The 18,681-nt window shown below is 38.3% G+C and overlaps 1 protein-coding gene across 1 annotated transcript; it reads right to left on the bottom strand.

The window, feature by feature from the left end:
• Positions 1 to 3,921: 3,921 nt before the first annotated feature.
• cnbpa (CCHC-type zinc finger, nucleic acid binding protein a) lies at positions 3,922 to 13,666 on the bottom strand. The gene is made up of 5 exons (XM_026241538.1): positions 13,547 to 13,666; positions 11,671 to 11,782; positions 11,526 to 11,591; positions 5,079 to 5,277; positions 3,922 to 4,896 (listed from the first exon to the last, which is right to left on the bottom strand). The coding sequence occupies exons 2-5, from the start codon at positions 11,777 to 11,779 to the stop codon at positions 4,779 to 4,781; spliced, it is 492 nt and encodes a 163-aa protein (XP_026097323.1). The 5' UTR covers positions 11,780 to 11,782; positions 13,547 to 13,666; the 3' UTR covers positions 3,922 to 4,778.
• Positions 13,667 to 18,681: the final 5,015 nt, after the last annotated feature.

The following is an 18,681-nucleotide window of genomic DNA, read 5'->3' as shown; positions in this document are numbered from 1 at the left end:
AACAAATCAGTTTCTTGGACAAACTGATCTATATAAATACAAATGCAGATCAGTGAACTCACCTTTATGAGGTCATCCAGCAACATTAGTGACCAGTTTAAGTTACGTTCAATGAAAGCAGGTGGCAACACTGGTACCTTTGTTTGTTTGTTTGTTAACGTATTTTGATGGATTAAGTGAAATGTAGGGTCATTAAAAAAAAATCCACACATCAGTTGTGACTAATGTTGTTGTTTGGTGGGGTCAGTGCCACAATATGTAAGACCCTGTTAACTGTGACATCACCGGTGCATTGCTGCATTTTTACAAATATCTAGCCATAAAAAATAAAAATAAATAAAATAAATTACTACTTTTCATTACTTATATATATAAATAATACTTTTTTGATCTTGACAATCAAGTTTGTATTGTTTTATCAACTCCAATATGTCATATTTTTGTTGGAAAGTGTCTGTCTCCTCCTCTTTGCTGCCATCTTGTTACTCCTAACTAGGTTAGGAGACCTCTTCAGCTCTTCAATAATTTAGGAGCTAAGACCTAGTCTGAATGCTAAGCAGCCTTTATGAATCACACTTATTCTGTAGTCTAGGAATAAGAGTAAAATTATGTCATTCTTAAAATCTCGACACTTAGGACTACAACTTTGCGCACCTTTATTCATACGGCCCCTGGTCTTTTATGATTGGATAAATATACAATCAGTGAAAATGTACAGAGCAGGTGTTAACAGGCCCACGCTGTCACACACACACACACACACACACACACACAGTTTGTCTGGAATACACTCACGAAGCAGGCTTATGCAAGAGTGTCTCTCTTCTCTCTTATTTCTGCCATCTAGTGGCTAAATAAAACTTAAACGTTAACCTTTTCTTCAGAGAATAAACACTGAAACAATCTTAGAGCACTATAACACAATGCTTTGATGCATTAACACATTCTGAACACTTTGAGTAATAACCTAAGTACAGAATGACTGGAACCACCATCCTATGTTCACTGTTTATTGCGGAGAGTGTTCATTGGGTTTAGACTAGCATTTAAACAAATAATAACAACAGTCAGCTTGTTTCAAATCATGAACCTTCCCATTCATCTATAACACAATCATTTGCCTTTGCTGTTTTTAGAAGCATCCTTATAGTTAGCCATTTGCTGTAAATGCTCTTGAACCTGAAAGTGCACAGCTCACTTGAAACCCCGTCACAGATGTCATGTTATCTTTGACATGGGAACAGGTCTTTGTGTCTATGCTGACAGGCAGTACATTACAGTATGCATCTTACGGCAGGAGTTCAAGAGGTGTAGCCACGTGGTAGCATGAGGTGTTGCCCACTGCCCAGACATCGGTTCATTTCCAAGCTTTCCCTGTACTGCAAACTGGATACTTTGTTTAAACACTGTAAGATAATTTACTGGCCCATTAGTCTGTGGGCAATAATGTTAGAATGCACATATGGGATATCATCAAAACTCAATTGTGTGGATCGTCTTATCTCCCGAGGATTATTTAATTCAATCTAATGGTGCCTTTCTTTAGTTAAATTGTGCGTAGTGACAATATTTCCACTAGACAGTGGTCACCATGCACAATTTTACAGTCCTGCAATGGATATTTCACATCTGATGTGAACGTTAGTTTCAAGCTCTTTACCAACCTTTGTCCGTGTATGAAGCTGAGCTAACTGAAGTCTGGTCTCTGATGCAGCAATGAGCTCAGAGACAGACAAGTGAGAAACAGTGGTCACAATTTCTGATTTGTCTGTTGCGTCACCGATCTCAGGCAAAGGGAGAGAGGGAGTCTGAATCAAATTGATGCCTCCTTGTGTCCTCGCTCCTGTGAGTCAGAAACCGATCAAACTTAGCCCTCTTGAAGGACATCTCAAACCTTGTAGAGGACTCATCTGTTTCCCAACATGATGCACATATAAATTCTTCTCCCTCCTCACATCTATCAAAATAATCATAATTTGTTTGCCTTTGCAGTTTTAATAAACCTTGCATCTCATGTAATCTTGGTTTATAAATATTCATTTCGATTGTCTTCTGAAAGGTTTGGTCAAAAATCACAGATCGTGTCTCTTTAGATTGGGTGTATCTTGCAGAGTGTAACGAGATCAAATTTTCCCATGTTAGCCGCTTTGGACGTCGGCCATTTTGAATTATGTACTAAAATGCTGTATTTTACGAACGCATTGACGAATCATCACAACATTTTTCAAACATATGTATGAACACAGTCTAAGCACACGTTAAAAACGTTGTGGGATTGTGCCTCTTTGTGGAGCTTTATAATATAAAATGATACATTTCACAAATGCATTGATGCACCATTACAAAACTCTGTATGTGCCATCGAGACTATGACCTTAAAGTACTCAAATAGTTTTGAGACAGTTATAATGAAATTTTAAATAAATGCTAATAGCTTTCTGTGAATTTTGCCTATTGTAAAGAGACTTGTATCAATAGATTCTTTGGCTGTTTCGAACTCCCCCTAGACCGTTGGTCTGATTTTCACAGAAATCATATAATCTTTAGACCATGTTGACAAAACATTATGGATTTTGTGTCGATAGACAAAACCGTTTCTCAGTAATGAATTTGGTGTGATGCTCCATGCCATGCTTAGCTCCTCTGTTTGCCCAGTAATTGCTGCATGCAGCTATATTTATAATTGTTATTACAACTTTGTAGTAATAAATGAAGAGATGTCATGTCAATCAAGATCTGCATGAAGTTCACAAAAGCTAATGCAACACAGTTAATAAACACAGATGACTTTTAACTTCTTTAAAATATCCATCATGTTTTAATTTGCATGCAACAAATAATTTGGTTTGATGCACCTGTTTCTGTGAAGATGAACGTCAGGTGTTTGCTAAATGTTCTGGTGTCCCACAGGAATGGCATCCAGCTGTAGCTGACACACATGCTAGCTTATTAGCATGTGGCTGTGCTGGCTCAGTGACATGAACACAAATACTGCTGTCAGTTTCCCACAGGCCTTTCTCTCTCTGTCCTGCAGCGGGTGTTTCATCGTGGTGACTGTACAGCCCATACTTGTGATGTATCTAAAATAATCTCTGACTTCTTTTAAGTAATTTAGGAGCATGTTTTAGTGTTAAAACGCTTTGTGAAATACTCTTAGATCAAAATTTAGGAGTCACTATTTTTTTAATCTTCTCCTAAGTTATGTTCTACTTTTAGCCTCAAGATGTTTTGTGAAGAAGGTCCCTTGCGTCTAGTGGCTAAATGCCTCTGCACACACAATACATTTTTAAGTCAGTAGTTTTACTACTTAAAAAAAAACAAATTATAATTATATACATATACACACTTACTGAGAAAATGCTAAATTAAGTAGTTAAACTAAAATGCTACTGAGCTGCTTCACAAAACCCTGTACGTGATGGTTTTTTGGTTTTGTCCAGCTCCCGTAATCTGCATATTAATAGACATAACATACACTTTTGAGTAAACTTTATCTTGTTTTTTAGGCATTTATACTTAGTACTATACATTTCCTCCTCCAGTGTCTCAAAACTTGATCTGCAGGAGTTTATAGGCAATCACCTATGCTCTCTTTATCTTACTAGCTCTCTGCAACAACGGCACAGAAAAATGCCAAAAGCACAGCGCATAAGTATTTTTAAAATAATTTCTGCTGGAAGTTTAGACATCTACTTGCCCTGCCAGCATTTTCACTTACCTATTACAACATTCATTATTTAATATTTAAAATATTTTATGAATGTAATCATAAAGAACTCCAATAACAACTGGAGATCACACAGCTGAAATACATTTCTAATTGCTGGACGACAAAGCCCCAATTAATACCAAATGTCCGTGTGGAGTAGAAGTCAACCATTTCATTTTTTCTATGTAATAAAAATCTTGGACACAGGCAGATTCCTCATCCTCCTCCAACTTTATTGACAGCTTAAAATTACATATCTATTTTCTAGGACTTAAGTTGCAATTTCCTTCCGACTTAAAAACTGAGTACAAGCAATGATATTCTAACAGTAGTCCAAGTGATATTGTACAAAAATATCTGATTTCTGTGAAAACATTATTTTTTTGCAAATTGTTGCTGATTTCACGTCTCTCTGTTGTACTGGATAATTTAAGGTAGAAAGGACTAAAATTACTCCGTAATGTTCAGCATTAACAAGCACTGTTTGCTTTGAAAAAAAAAAAAAAAAAATTACAAAGAAAAATTAAAGTGTATGATTTCTGGAAGTCAAATTAATTTGAATATACCATTATAACATATTTCTTTAGGAATCACACACACTTTGCTGTGAGCTGCTAGTGGGCACCAGATCATAATGGACTTCCTGTGATGAAAATGGTCTTTCTTAAGCCTGCTTTCACTTTTCTCCATAGAACCACAAAACAAAACACCAGAATTGAGCCTTGGCCTGACTTCTCTCTTACATTTGATCTAAGGTTCACTTCCGTGAGCCCAGAGGTTCCCTGTGGCGCGGGATGTCCCAGTAATGGATCTTTTCACCAGTGGCATGGAAAGGGGTTCCTAAACAAAGCGTCATTTATTTCACCTCTACCTAAATAAACATTTCATTTTAAACGCAATATGATATTTTTTTTTTTTACCCCTTTTCTTCATAACAAAGGAAAACAAAACTCAAAGCTGCTCACTGGCATGGGAAAGGCCTCTGTTTGCCAGCCTTTGGCCAATGAAGAGGATTCAGAGAAGAGAAACAACCATCAATCAGGAAAGGAGGGGCGACAGAGGAAAGAAGTTACGCAGAAGCTTCAATGGTGCATTCTCTCGCCAGGTGACCGGTCTTGCCGCAGTTGTAGCAGTTCACCTCAGTCGCCTTGCTGCACTGCACTGCCACGTGACCAATCTCACCACACCTGCAAAAAACAACACACATTTAAGTCTGCCACTCAATTCATAGCCTTCCTCCAGCATTCAGCTCTGTACTACACTGCCGTAATAGTGAGAGTCATCTAGGAAACAATTTATTAAGTTGTCATTGCTACGAATTTTAGGGGGAAACCGCTTCATTAGACCATCAAGCTCTGATGGGACTTACCGGTAACATTTCACCTTGTCACACAGTTTCTGGATGTGTCCGAACCCCCCGCAGGAGTAGCACTTCTGCTCATTGCCATGGTCACAGTCGCGTGCCACGTGACCAGCTTTGCCGCAGTTGTAGCAACTCTGCTCTCTCTCCTTCTTGGGCTCTTTACAGTCTCTGGAAATATGGCCACTCCTGTGGCAGTTGTAGCATGCTGTATTTGAAGCAGAAAAAAAAAAATCATTAAACAACAATGTAGACAGAGTACCAACTGTACAAAAGATTCAAGTTCTTACTAGGGATGTAACGATACCAAAATCTCACGATACAATATTTATTGTGATATTAAAAAAAAAAGACAAATGAACAAAGAAATGGAACAATTAGTAAATTTTTAAGTTTTGGAATAAAAAGTACATTTTATTCCATCTGATGCAAAAAATAAAATAATTTCCGCAGATGCTATAACCATACGATTAGGAGATCGAAAAAAATAATACGCGGTAATGAAAGCTGTTTGCGTAGCTTGTCAGTGAACTTCGGCTCTGTGTAATGTTAGTAAATGCTGCTTCATCTGAGAGCACATTAAAATACCACATTTAATAACCTGTTTTTACACCAAACTCACCTCAAAATACCAGTCGAGTGCTTTAAATAAACCCTTCTGTGAGATGATGTGGCTTCTTACACAGAATAGGGCACGCAACATTTCATAGTATTCTAAGCAACAATAAAGGCATTGCATTATTAAATACCATATTTTACAGTTTGACTGGTCCTGCGACTTATAGTCAGAGGTGCGACTTATTAAAATTAATTTGACAAGACCCAAGAGAAATGAACCAATAGAAAACATTACCGTCTACAGCCGTGAGAGGGCACTCTATGCTGCTCAGTGCTCCTGTAATCTACACTGAAAACAGAGCGCCCTCTCACGGCTGGAGACGTTAATGTTTTCTCTTGGTTCTTGGGTCTAAATAAATGCGACTTCTAGTCCAGTGCGACTTATGTTTTTTTTCCTCACCGTGACGTATTTTTGGACCGATGCGACTTCTACTTAGGTGTGACTTACAGTCTGAAAAATACAGTACTTTATTATTAAATTACAGCGACATCATTAACTTGATTGCACATGATTGCACAGACACTATTTAAACTGAACTGAGATGACAATTGAATTCAATGATGAACTGCCTTTAACTGTCATTTTGCATTAATGAAACTGTTTTCCAAATGAATGTTGTTCAGTTGCTTTTGTTCATTTTGTTTAAAGCGCTAAATAAATAAAGATGACTTGACTTATAATAAAAAAAATATATGATAAGATGAACTGTATAATGTCATAGTCGTGCATTTACTAGTCACATTAACTAAAGGAAAGCATTTAAATCTTATTCAGCAAACGCTATATGCGTTTCCTGGGTGTCTTCTGAGGGGTGTATTTGGAGTATCTCTGGCCTTCAGATGGAGATTTACTGCTGATCACAGAATCGTGAAAGATGTGCATGAAAATATCAGCTTCTGCCAAATCACGTTTTCTTTTTTTTCTTTTTTGATTTATCGTGCAGCCCTAGATGCAACCCATGTTTCTTTACTGGGAATTAACTTGTTCCCGAACTTCAAAATAGGGATGCAATGATACCATTGTTTCAGAACCGACCCGATCCCAAAAATTCTGAGTATCTCCCGATACAGATTGAATCTGATACCAGCGCAGTTAAATGAATGCAGATTTTCTATACTTCTCTGTGTTGACCTGTTCATTCCTCTTTTGTGTTTATCACAATCTACTACATATACACAACTTCATTTTAAATGGAACACAACAAATGAAATAATATATAATCAATCTAGGGCTGGGCGATATATCGAATATTAGCGATAATATCGGAATAATTTTGATGACGATGTAAAATTTGAATATATCGGGAATATCAAATATTTCAAATTCAAGCATACTTTCCCAAAAGAACGCGCCAAATGTCCAAAAAAGGAACCTGTAACTGCTGACTGCTCTACGCCCCTCTACTACGAGAGCTTAATGATAGCAGTTGCCAGATAACAAGGGTTTAAATCTCCGAATCAGAGCTCCACTGTTACAAGGATACATTTTCTGCCCGGTGTTTGCTTATTTTAAGCAATCTGGCAACCATGCGCACGTGCTCACTCCTCATAGCGGAAGAGCACACAACGATAATCTGAAAACACTAACAAGCAGGAATTGAGCGATCTAATGAAAGCGTCGTTCAGCCGGTCTGTGTTCTGTCGTGAGATCTCAACGGTATTGTTTGCATTTGTGACCGCAAAATAAATGCACTTACTCGACCGCTGATGTTTGAATAGAGAAACATAGGCTATGGCCAATTGGAATTACTATTGTGGAATTTCACTGATATTTTTACACTTTCTGTACTTAATTTGCACTGCTTCATTTACATATAGGCCTACATGTATTCATTTAATAAAAAGCAGTAATCGATCTCTTGGTCTAGATTTTTTTAACTGCTTAAATTAGCTTTTTAATCTAAATAGTGTTGTTTGTTTTTTTAAATGGGCAAAAGAAAATCATGTTTTTTTATTATTTAAATGCAAATGCAAACATAGAGATATATATTGAATATCGTTAAAATTGACAATATTGAGATATATATATATATATACACATACATACATATAAATATATACATACATATATATATACATACATATATATATACATATATATATATATATATATATATATGTATCGCCCAGCCCTAAATCAATCTATGACAAAACTAGTATTATAAACTAGGTTAGTGGATAATTTGGCAGCAAAATATATTCGAGATTCTAGAAAATTCACAGGTGCACAATATTTTTTTTATCATATCTAGTGAAATATTTTATTTGCAAATAAAAGTGAATAAGTCTAAAGTCTGGTAAAATGTTACACATTGCTTTACGGCTGTAGCTATCGAATATTTTAGTAATCGAGTATTCTACCAAAAATTCCATCGATTAATCGAGTTATTGGATAAAATTTGTTTTTGCTTAATTAAAGTGCAATATTAATTATGCAAGAGAAAATAAGACTCCTGGATCTCTTAAAATTAACAACTAAGTTTCCTTTTTTAAATTTTTTTTAAATGCAGAGAATGCAATGCATACATCAAAAATAAAAAATTAATTATTACCCATTGTTTCTCTGTCTGTACTTGTACTGTGAACAATGACAATAAAGTTGACAGATGAATTAAGTGCATTTAAGTGCCATTCAGTTGGGGTTTTAAATAAAGCATTTTCTGAGATGCACATTAAACACATAAAACATTAATTTAATTTATCTTTTAATTATTGAATTATTGAACGTTTTGGTAAACAAAGAGGATTTGCTAAAAAAAAAAAAAAAAACATGGAAGAAATGTTGTGTGATTAAAACTTTAAAAAAGATGTAAGATTTTTTTTTTTTAGTAGTAGGCTATGTACATTCTGCTGAACAACAGTCTTTAACTGGACTTTTATTTTGACGGGTTGACGTACCTTTACAGTTCTGTGTATGTGATGTGACGCTAGTTTTACTCAAGTCAAACGGTCAAATGCTCATGAAGTGACTGTCAGAGCAGTTCTGGAGATGTTGTTCATGTGTTCACGTCATGCGCGCTTCCGTGTGTTTAATGAATGAAGATGCGCTTCTGCTCCATTCATTAATAGGACAGAACAAGAAAGACTATTAATAACCTTTGATTGTGCAGAAAAGTATTATAATACTAAAGGCGCCAGTATAGAGAGTCACAGAGCACTTCTGCACATCCCGAGCTCAGATTGATGAGCTTGAAACAACACGGAGTCTCAGAGCGCTTCTGCACATCCTGTGCTCAGATTGAGGAGCTTGAAACAACACGGAGTCACAGAGCGCTTCTGCACATCCCGTGCTCAGATTGATGAGCTTGAAACAACACTGAGTCACAGAGCGCTTCTGCACATCCCGTGCTCAGATTGATGAGCTTGAAACAACAGAGTCACAGAGCGCTTCTGCACATCCCATGCTCAGATTGATGAGCTTGAAACAAAAGAGTCACAGAGCGCTTCTGCACATCCTGTGCTCAGATTGAGGAGCTTGAAACAACACGGAGTCACAGAGCGCTTCTGCACATCCCGTGCTCAGATTGATGAGCTTGAAACAACACTGAGTCACAGAGCGCTTCTGCACATCCCGTGCTCAGATTGATGAGCTTGAAACAACAGAGTCACAGAGCGCTTCTGCACATCCCGTGCTCAGATTGAGGAGCTTGAAACAACACGGAGTCACAGAGCGCTTCTGCACATCCCGTGCTCAGATTGATGAGCTTGAAACAACACGGAGTCATAGAGTGCTTCTGCACATCCCGTGCTCAGATTGATGAGCTTGAAACAACAGAGTCACAGAGCGCTTCTGCACATCCCGTGCTCAGATTGATGAGCTTGAAACAACAGAGTCACAGAGCGCTTCTGCACATCTTGTGCTCAGATTGAGGAGCTTGAAACAACAGAGTCACAGAGCGCTTCTGCACATCCCGTGCTCAGATTGATGAGCTTGAAACAACACAGAGTCACAGAGCGCTTCTGCACATCCCGTGCTCAGATTGAGGAGCTTGAAACAACACGGAGTCACAGAGCGCTTCTGCACATCCCGTGCTCAGATTGAGGAGCTTGAAACAACAGAGTCACAGAGCGCTTCTGCACATCCCATGCTCAGATTGATGAGCTTGAAACAACAGAGTCACAGAGCGCTTCTGCACATCCCATGCTCAGATTGATGAGCTTGAAACAAAAGAGTCACAGAGCGCTTCTGCACATCCCGTGCTCAGATTGAGGAGCTTGAAACAACACGGAGTCACAGAGCGCTTCTGCACATCCCGTGCTCAGATTGAGGAGCTTGAAACAACAGAGTCACAGAGCGCTTCTGCACATCCCGTGCTCAGATTGATGAGCTTGAAACAACAGAGTCATAGAGCGCTTCTGCACATCCCGTGCTCAGATTGAGGAGCTTGAAACAACACGGAGTCACAGAGCGCTTCTGCACATCCCGTGCTCAGATTGATGAGCTTGAAACAACACGGAGTCACAGTGTGCAGCTGCGCAGTCCTCCGAGTCCACAGAGATCAGTTATTACAACACACAAGCTGCTCTGCTCCAGTTCATCTTCAGTCCTCTCTTCACAGCAGTTCAATCAGTGTACTGTTAGAGCCTCACAACACTTGAAATATGTTCTCACTGAAAAATGTTTTGGTGCTTTATAATGTTTCAGTGCCTTTCGTGGGGATCAACAGTAACACAGTAGTATACGCACAATATCGGATTTGGATCGGTCTCGTCTGACCGATACCCGATCCGCAGAAAATGCCAGGACCGGAGCCGATCCGGAATATCAGATCAATGCATCCCTAATTTAATGGGGACTCAACCCTCTTTTTATTTATGATAAACTTTCTCAATCTAAATTACATTCTCACTGAGGTTTTAGGAAGCCAAACAAATCAGAATATAAAAACAAAAATGACAGTAAAAGCCATATACTGTAAAATAAATGAAAATGAATCTTTAATAGGTATATTATTTTTGCTTTACAGTAGGGAAGTTACAATACTTATTTCCTAATTTCTACAATTGAAAGAGATATTTTAAATTTGGACTGCATTTAAACCGCTAGCTGCCAGGAATTCATACTGCACTTTTATTTTATTCATATGAAGCTTTTATTTTGACCGCAACTGCATTAGAGCTTTTATTTTGAAGGAAAACTTCAGCTTCAGGGAAAACAGGCTTACCAAAACGCATCTCACTACAAATCTAGTTAAATGCTATAATTATCTACCATGAAAATAAAGCCTAATTGGTGGCTGTTGTGTTCCCAAATGTGCGCTTAACTCAACGCAAGTATAATAAATGAGTTGACGCATTCATTCAGTGTGAGCTGAGCTCTTCTGAGGCACAGAAAACACTGGATCACGAGCTGATCGCCTGAACAAAGTGTGCGCTTCGTTTTGAAACACGCAGAGAAAGACTTGATGAAGGGATATTTTAAAAACTACATTTTTTTTTGCCTGGAAGAGCATTTCATATCATCAGGTGACCAAGATGATGGGAGTTTTGGTTCCTTGCCGCTGTCGCCTCTGGCTCGTTTAGTTGGGGTCACTTCATCTACAGCGATATCATTGACTTGATTGCAAATAAATGCACAGACACTATTTAAACTGAACAGAGATGACATCACTGAATTCAATGATGAACTGCCTTTAACTATCATTTTGCATTATTGACACACTGTTTTCCTAATGAATGTTGTTCAGTTGCTTTGACGCAATTTATTTTGTTTAAAGCACTATATAAATAAAGGTGACTTTGACCAAGATAATATCGAGTTTTGTTATCTCGATATTGATAATATCGTTACATCTCTAGTTGTTACTAATCGTAGTGCAATGAGGCAGAGTATCTTACCATCCTCAGTCTGTTCGCAATCTCTCGCAATGTGTCCCTGCTCTCCACACCTGTAACAGAACAGATCTACAGAGGGAAAGTGCAACTTAGTTAAGACTGCATCGGTCTCGAAGGAGCGCTATTTAAATAACTGGAGAAGCCCTACCCTTTCCTCGTCCCCGGCCCCGGCCACGACCTCGACCAGCATTAGGACAGTTCTTGATCCAGTGTCCAGAGCGGCCACATCCAAAGCACTCGCTGGTACTCATGTCCATTATCTGTGGAGATAAAGCCACACACTTTGGTTTCATTCATGCTAACCACAGAGTGCTCACTGCAGGTGTGAACGATCTCATTACGCTTATTACAAACAGTTTTGGGAAGGTTTCTTTGGAAATGTAATAGCTTACAGATTAAGGGTTACTCTGTTTAAAGTGTAATAAGTAGTGTATTTCAATTGCTTTATTAATGTAACTGATTACATTTGATTACTTTTCAAAATTTTAATCGACTGTCAATCATTTTGAAACATGTAAAGCTTAATCTTACAGAAGTACTCAACACTGATAACAGTCACACTTTCAAAATCCATCATGACTTGAATAAAGATTAATAATAATCATTTCATTTTACAGCACAGCCACCACAAAATCAGACTTTAGCAGCTATTTTTACTTTGAGATCAACAGATCGTTCAGAGGTTAAATACAGGTGTAAAATCATAAGAAACTGTGTAATAGCTATGATGCCATTTTTAAAACCAAATCTTTAATAAAAAGTTCATTTTAAATATAAAGCATATAAACAAACCCAAATAGGAAATAAAACGGTTATCGAAATAAACATGTCCTATTCTCTGTCCTAAACTCTTGAAACACTGGGGTCTCACATTTTAGAGCAGTCACTGCAATTTGGGAGAGAAACCTCAGTATATGGAACAGATTACGGTTACACGTATTTTGTAATTTAATTATGTAATTTTGTTACATGTTTCCAGTTAACTTACTCCCCAACACTGATTACAAGTTCAAATATGGGGTAATGTCAAGCTCCCAAGACTAACATTACCAAATAACTTTACACAGGGAGTTTATATTCAGTTTTATTTTCATTGTGATATTTTTATGACAATTAAGCCAAGGATTTATCTGCATTCATACAACATGCAGTATAACTCCTCAAAAATCCCCTTTCAGTGAAAACTCATGTCAGACACCATCTTTCTAGCACAACCCTGTAAAAACTTGATTTTTTAAGTGGAAACAATTCAAAGAAACAAAAAGGGAGCACTTTTCAATCTCATGTAAGGGATCTACTGTAATGGGAAAGCTGATGGCACATGGCACACAGCTAACACATGGTCCTAGCACCAATGCTACTGCTAAAGGCTAACACATCTAACAAAATGTACAGGGTTTTTATTGGAAACAACTAATAAACACTCATAACTGTATTTAAAAACGGGTTTCATGAAGGCCCAGACTGTTACATGCTGGTTTAACACCAGTAACAGTTACTGATCGACAGATCATTTATTATCTGAAACCAAAAATGCAGGCCATAAGTGAAATTGCTCTTATCAGGGATGCACTAACACAGTATGAAATTAGCCGGATTAACACGTGTTTAGAGATGTACAGAGGTTAAATGACACATGCTTGAAGGAAAGTCACATGCGTAAATGTTCCGCAGCCTTTGAACCTCAACACTGGGCCTCATCGTTCATTTTCAAGCAAAAAAACTTCACACAACACTCAATTCTATCGCTAATCTGCCGCGATGTGAGTTTTTATGAACTGCTGTGCGATTTATTTCTGCAATTGCACATGTGCACGTGTACTTTTATGAGACTTTCCCGCGCAGGCACGAGCTGCAGCAGGCCTCAGTTAGCACAACGTGTGTGATTAAACACACTCAACGCACATACAAACCGTGCGGTTAACATAATTACAACTAGCATTAAATACGTAACAGATCACGGAAATAATATGGACAAAATCCATTGGAAATGTGAGTTTATCGCTGATAATATGTGTACTCACCTATAGCGAACACTAGCCTGTTAGCTGTGACCCACGGCTGTTTACTCCTCCCTTCAGCACTGCGCATGAATCCACTGAGCGACAGATACAGTAGCCAATAAGAGCTCGCTATTCAGAGCGGGATGTCCAATGAGGATCGAAGGCTTGGAGACGCCCCTCCATTCTGCCCAAAGACACACGGGCCTGCCCACACAGCAACAACACCGCTGTGAAATTCATCAGAGCAACGCTTCTGTTACTGTGGCGTTATATAGTCTGTTAGTACAGAGAACTACTGAAATAAATAACACGTGTACTTCTCCAAACATTATATGTGGTAGGTTTATTTAATCAGCGTTCAGTTGTGAGGTATAACTCAAATTGACAGAGATATATTAATTATTTTAAGCAGCAGTTCCAAAATCACACATTTGTTCCCGGATAAAGCAACATTTAACAGTTGGTCCTCAAATCTAGTGGCTAAACTTTTACTATAATAAATGAACTATGCGGTAGGGCTTGAGCAGAGCCTCGAACTCAGCATACTTATTATTTAGGTCATTTTTTACATGGTATAAATAGAGTAGTATGGTAGAATTATATTTTGAATTCAGACATTATTTTATGAAATGATACATTTAAAAAACGGTGGCTACAAACATTTGTTCAGTCTTATCGAAAAACCTGCATTCCATCAATTGTTCATTTCCATGGCTTTTCATCATAGTACACCTACATTAGCAATATGACCATGCTTTAAACAACATTGCAGAATAATACATAATTAAGACGAATATAAAAAAAATAGGTTTAAAATTCTTACCCCTTTAAAAGTACCCTCAGACACTCAAATATCAGTGTGTGTGTGTGTGTGTGTGTGTTTATGAGAGAGAGTGAGAGAGAGAGAGACAGAGAGAGATAATCATCTTCACATCTTGACATCTTAACCAAAACAAAACCAAATTTTTTGCATGCAATTTGGCATGAAGGTCTGCTGAAACTACTAGTATCAGGTATTGGGGGTAAAACATACAATATTGTAAAAACAATGTATTCAAACAATCAATGCGCAATTAAAATTGAAAACAAACAAACATAATTCTTCGCTCAAGGGCGGGATGTGAGGCAGGGCTGTCCACTATCACTGACCCTCTTCAATATTGAAATTAATGAATTGGCAAAACTCATAGAACAATCAGCAGCACCTGACCTATATATAAACATAAAGTTTTTGCTGTTTGCAGATGATCAGCAGAACAGAAGAGTGTCTACAACAGAACCTAGACTTCCTGCACACGTTTGAATATGCCACAAAGTACTTCAGGCTAAAAATAAATGCAACTGGTAAGCTAAATTTGGCTGTCAATGAACTGAAAGAGGAGGCAGCAAGGACATTTTATGCCATCAAAAAATCTATCCAAATTGAAATACCAATTAGAATCTGGCTCACAATATTCCAGTCTGTCATGGAACGATTGCATTATATGGCAGTTAAATGTGGGGTCCTCTCCTTATCATGAATTTGAAAAGCAGGACAAAAAATGTATTGAAGCCCTGCATGCTGAGTTCTGTAAGAGTATCCTCAGAGTATAGAGGAACACACCAAACAGCTGCCCTAACTATAAACACATTAGAAAGACATTTTATCCAAAATTTTAAACACTTTACCCAGACTTCAAAATTATAAACAATAAGTCAACAAATCTATGATGCACCCACAGACACACCACTGAATTTTAAATCGTTCATAGAATAATAAATGTTGGATTTAATAATAAAATGTTGGATTTTAATTATATATAAATGCATGTCACATGAATAGCACAACATTGTCTTCACTTCTGGGTCTGCTGATATGTTTTCTGGTGCACCAATAACAATAACAAAGAGAACACGCCAGCAGTGTCATACGTCAGCAGCGTCACTGCAGTGTTGTGAACACCCTCACAACAGACACGGAAGAGAAGACAATGCTGAATAAAGTCGTAGTTTTTGCTATTTTTGGACCAAAATGTATTTTCGATGCTTCAACAAATTCTAACTGACCCTCTGATGTCACATGGACTACTTTGATGATTTTTTTCTTACCTTTCTGGACATGGACAGTATACCATTCATACATTTTCAATGGAGGGTCAGAAAGCTCTAGGACTAAATCTAAAATATCTTAAACTATCTCCCGAAGATGAACAAAGGTCTTACGGGTTTGGAACGACATGAGGGTGAGTCATTAGTGACATAATTTTCCTTTTTGGATGAACTAACCCTTTAAAGAAGTGTGTGAACTTGCAAGCACTATGTCAGACACTGTAATATGCTCTGGTCCCCTCCCTGCTTACCGTGGTGATGAGATACATCGCTCAATGGCTGGATGTCTAAGTGGTGCCTGCTGAATAAAACAGGTTTCATAAACAATTGGATGAGCTTTTGAGGCAGACCTGATCTGTGGAAGAGATAGTCTTCATCCCCCCTGGGGTCGTGCCACTCCTCTATCTAGAAATATGGCACAAATTCTTAGAGTTTGTACTTGACTAACTGGGGCCCAGGTCAGGAAGCAGACAGACTCGCTAAACCGACCGTCTGCTAGCTGTCTCACATCACAGACATCAGTTAATTCTCAGCACATAGAGACTCTTTCAACTAGATATCACACTTTAGAGACTGTGTCTGTTCCCCGAACTAGAAAAAAAAAAAAAAAAAAAAAAAAAAAAAAACCGTCCAAACCAGTTTAAAAGTAACAATTTAATTGAGGTTCAAAAAATAAAAAACAGATGCAAAATGGATAAACAAATGATAAAGCTTGGCTTATTGAATACCAGGTCCCTTTCTACGAAAGCACTTTTTGTAAATTATATGATCACTGACCATAACCTAGATATGCTCTATTTGCCAGAAAACTGGCTAAAACCTGATGATTACATTATTTTAAATGAGTCTACCCCCCAAGATTACTGTATCTTATATCTCAGACCATTATTTAGATTTCTGCAAACTTCATATAGCTAAAAAAGTAAATTCTACTTCTTGTAATACCTCTCATTATGTTTGGGGGGTTAATGTTTAAATCTCTTGTATGTTCAATTATTTTGGGAGCAATAAACTCAAGTAAACTTGCCAAAGTGGTTCCTGTCTGAACTAGAGGTATTCCGTATAGCTTGGCAGGAAAGTAACCTATACTACAGAAAAGCATTAAAAACTGCTATATCTTATTACTTTCTATTTTTTTCTTATTTTAGAAGACAAACATAACCCCAGGTATGTATTCAATACAATGGCTAAATTGATGAAAAATAAAGCATCAAATAGTGTTGACATTTCCCAACAGCACAGCAGCAGTAATTACTTAAACTACTATAAACTACTTTACTTATAAGATCGATACTATTACAGATAAATTGTAACCATGCAGCTGTCAGCTACAGTATTGCATCACTATAGATCCCCTGAGGAACAGTTCCACTCATTCTCTACTATAGGAGAGGAAGAATTGTATAAACTTGTTAAATTATCTAAACCAACAACATGTATGTTAGACCCTATTCCATCTAAGCTCCTAAAAGAGGTGCTTTCAGATGTCATAGATCCTCTTCTGACTATTAATAGTTTATCATTGTAATTATGATATGTCCCCAAAACCTTCAAACTGGCTGTTATTAAGCCTCTCATAAAAAAAAAAAAAATTATAAAAAAAACACAACTTGACCCCAGAGAAGTTAATAGTTAATTACAGACCGATCTCGAATCTCCCTTTTCTGTCTAAGATACTAGAAAAGGTAGTATCCTGACAATTATATTTCCTCTTACAGAAAAATGGTATCTGTGAGGATTTCCAGTCAGGATTTAGACCTATATTAGTACTGAGACTGCTCTCCTTAGAGTTACAAATGCCCTGCTCTTATCATCTGATCATGGTTGAAGAAAACTTTGTTTGCATTAACGAAAGTTAATATATAAAATAGGCCAGCGTAGCATCTGCACACTCATTCTGTTTTTTGGAGCCGAATGCAACATCTCTCTATGAGAAGTTGTGATCATTCACCTCTCAATTCTTCATTGTAGATCTAAGGCATGATCAGTGGTCTCTCCCTACTCATACACAGATATCCCTGGGTGCTTCAACGGTGAGCTTTAAAAGAGTACAGTTTATCCGAGAGCTACATGGATAAAATTGTGTGTTACATCATGCCTTTCTGTCCATGTGTTTCTGGTTGTGGTAGGCACGTTTCGAAAGACACAAGTGTTGTATTCTGTGTTTAGGGCATGCTCATGCTGATGCAGCACTTGTGGATGGTTCGTGCATCGCTTGCGAGGTACTTACTATTGGCACGCTGCACTCACGACGCATGGTCTTCGTCAAAAGACCCAGAGTCACCACGGCTGCTTGCCGCTCTGGTCCTTCCACCTCCGGGTACAAGGCCAAAGTGATGTGTACTGTGGAAGAACAGGGACAAACAGGATCAGTTTCACCAGAGCATTCTCCACAAGCTTCCTGTTCTTCCCTTGTGTTTACCAGTTGAGTTTTGGGATGAGTTTGAGTTTTGAGGACTCTGGACGTGCTCAATTTGTCATTCGGGGCTCGTGAGAAATGAGCTGTTGATCTCAGCATCGGAAAGTGGGGTTGAGCCATCGGCAGCAGATAACTCAGCTGAGCGAGCACCTATGAGTGGTGTGCTTCAGTCCGAGGCTGATGCTGAGATGGCAGCCGTGCTTGCCCATGCAGCCAAGAGTATCAGGGTAGAGCGGTCTCCCCTACAAGTAGCATCCAGCCTGCATGCCATGTCCATCCTGCAGGTTCTACTACATTGAAAAACTGCACAAGGGTGGTCCCAACCCAGAGGTACTGCAGGAACTGCGCTCGGTGACTGACTTTGCCGTCTGGGCTACGATGTCAACTTTAGTGGTCCATGAACGCCACCTGTGGTTCAACCTGGCTGAGAGGCGGGAAGGCGAGAAAGTACGCTTTATTGACGCCTCAATTTTCAGGTTGGTCTCTTTGGTTACATCATGGAAGAACTTTCCCAGCAGTTCTCCATGGTGAAGAAGCCAATGGAGACCATCAAACACATCCTGCCTCAGTGTGGCTCATGTCCTGCTCCTGCACCCCCGAATCAGCAGCCTTGTCTGCTCATTGCCAGGGGCAGCCCCCTGCAAGGACC

This window comes from Carassius auratus, linkage group LG48F (genome assembly GCF_003368295.1).
Source record: "Carassius auratus strain Wakin linkage group LG48F, ASM336829v1, whole genome shotgun sequence".
Classification (NCBI taxonomy): domain Eukaryota; kingdom Metazoa; phylum Chordata; class Actinopteri; order Cypriniformes; family Cyprinidae; genus Carassius; species Carassius auratus.
This window is presented reverse-complemented; position numbering and strand designations above follow the sequence as displayed.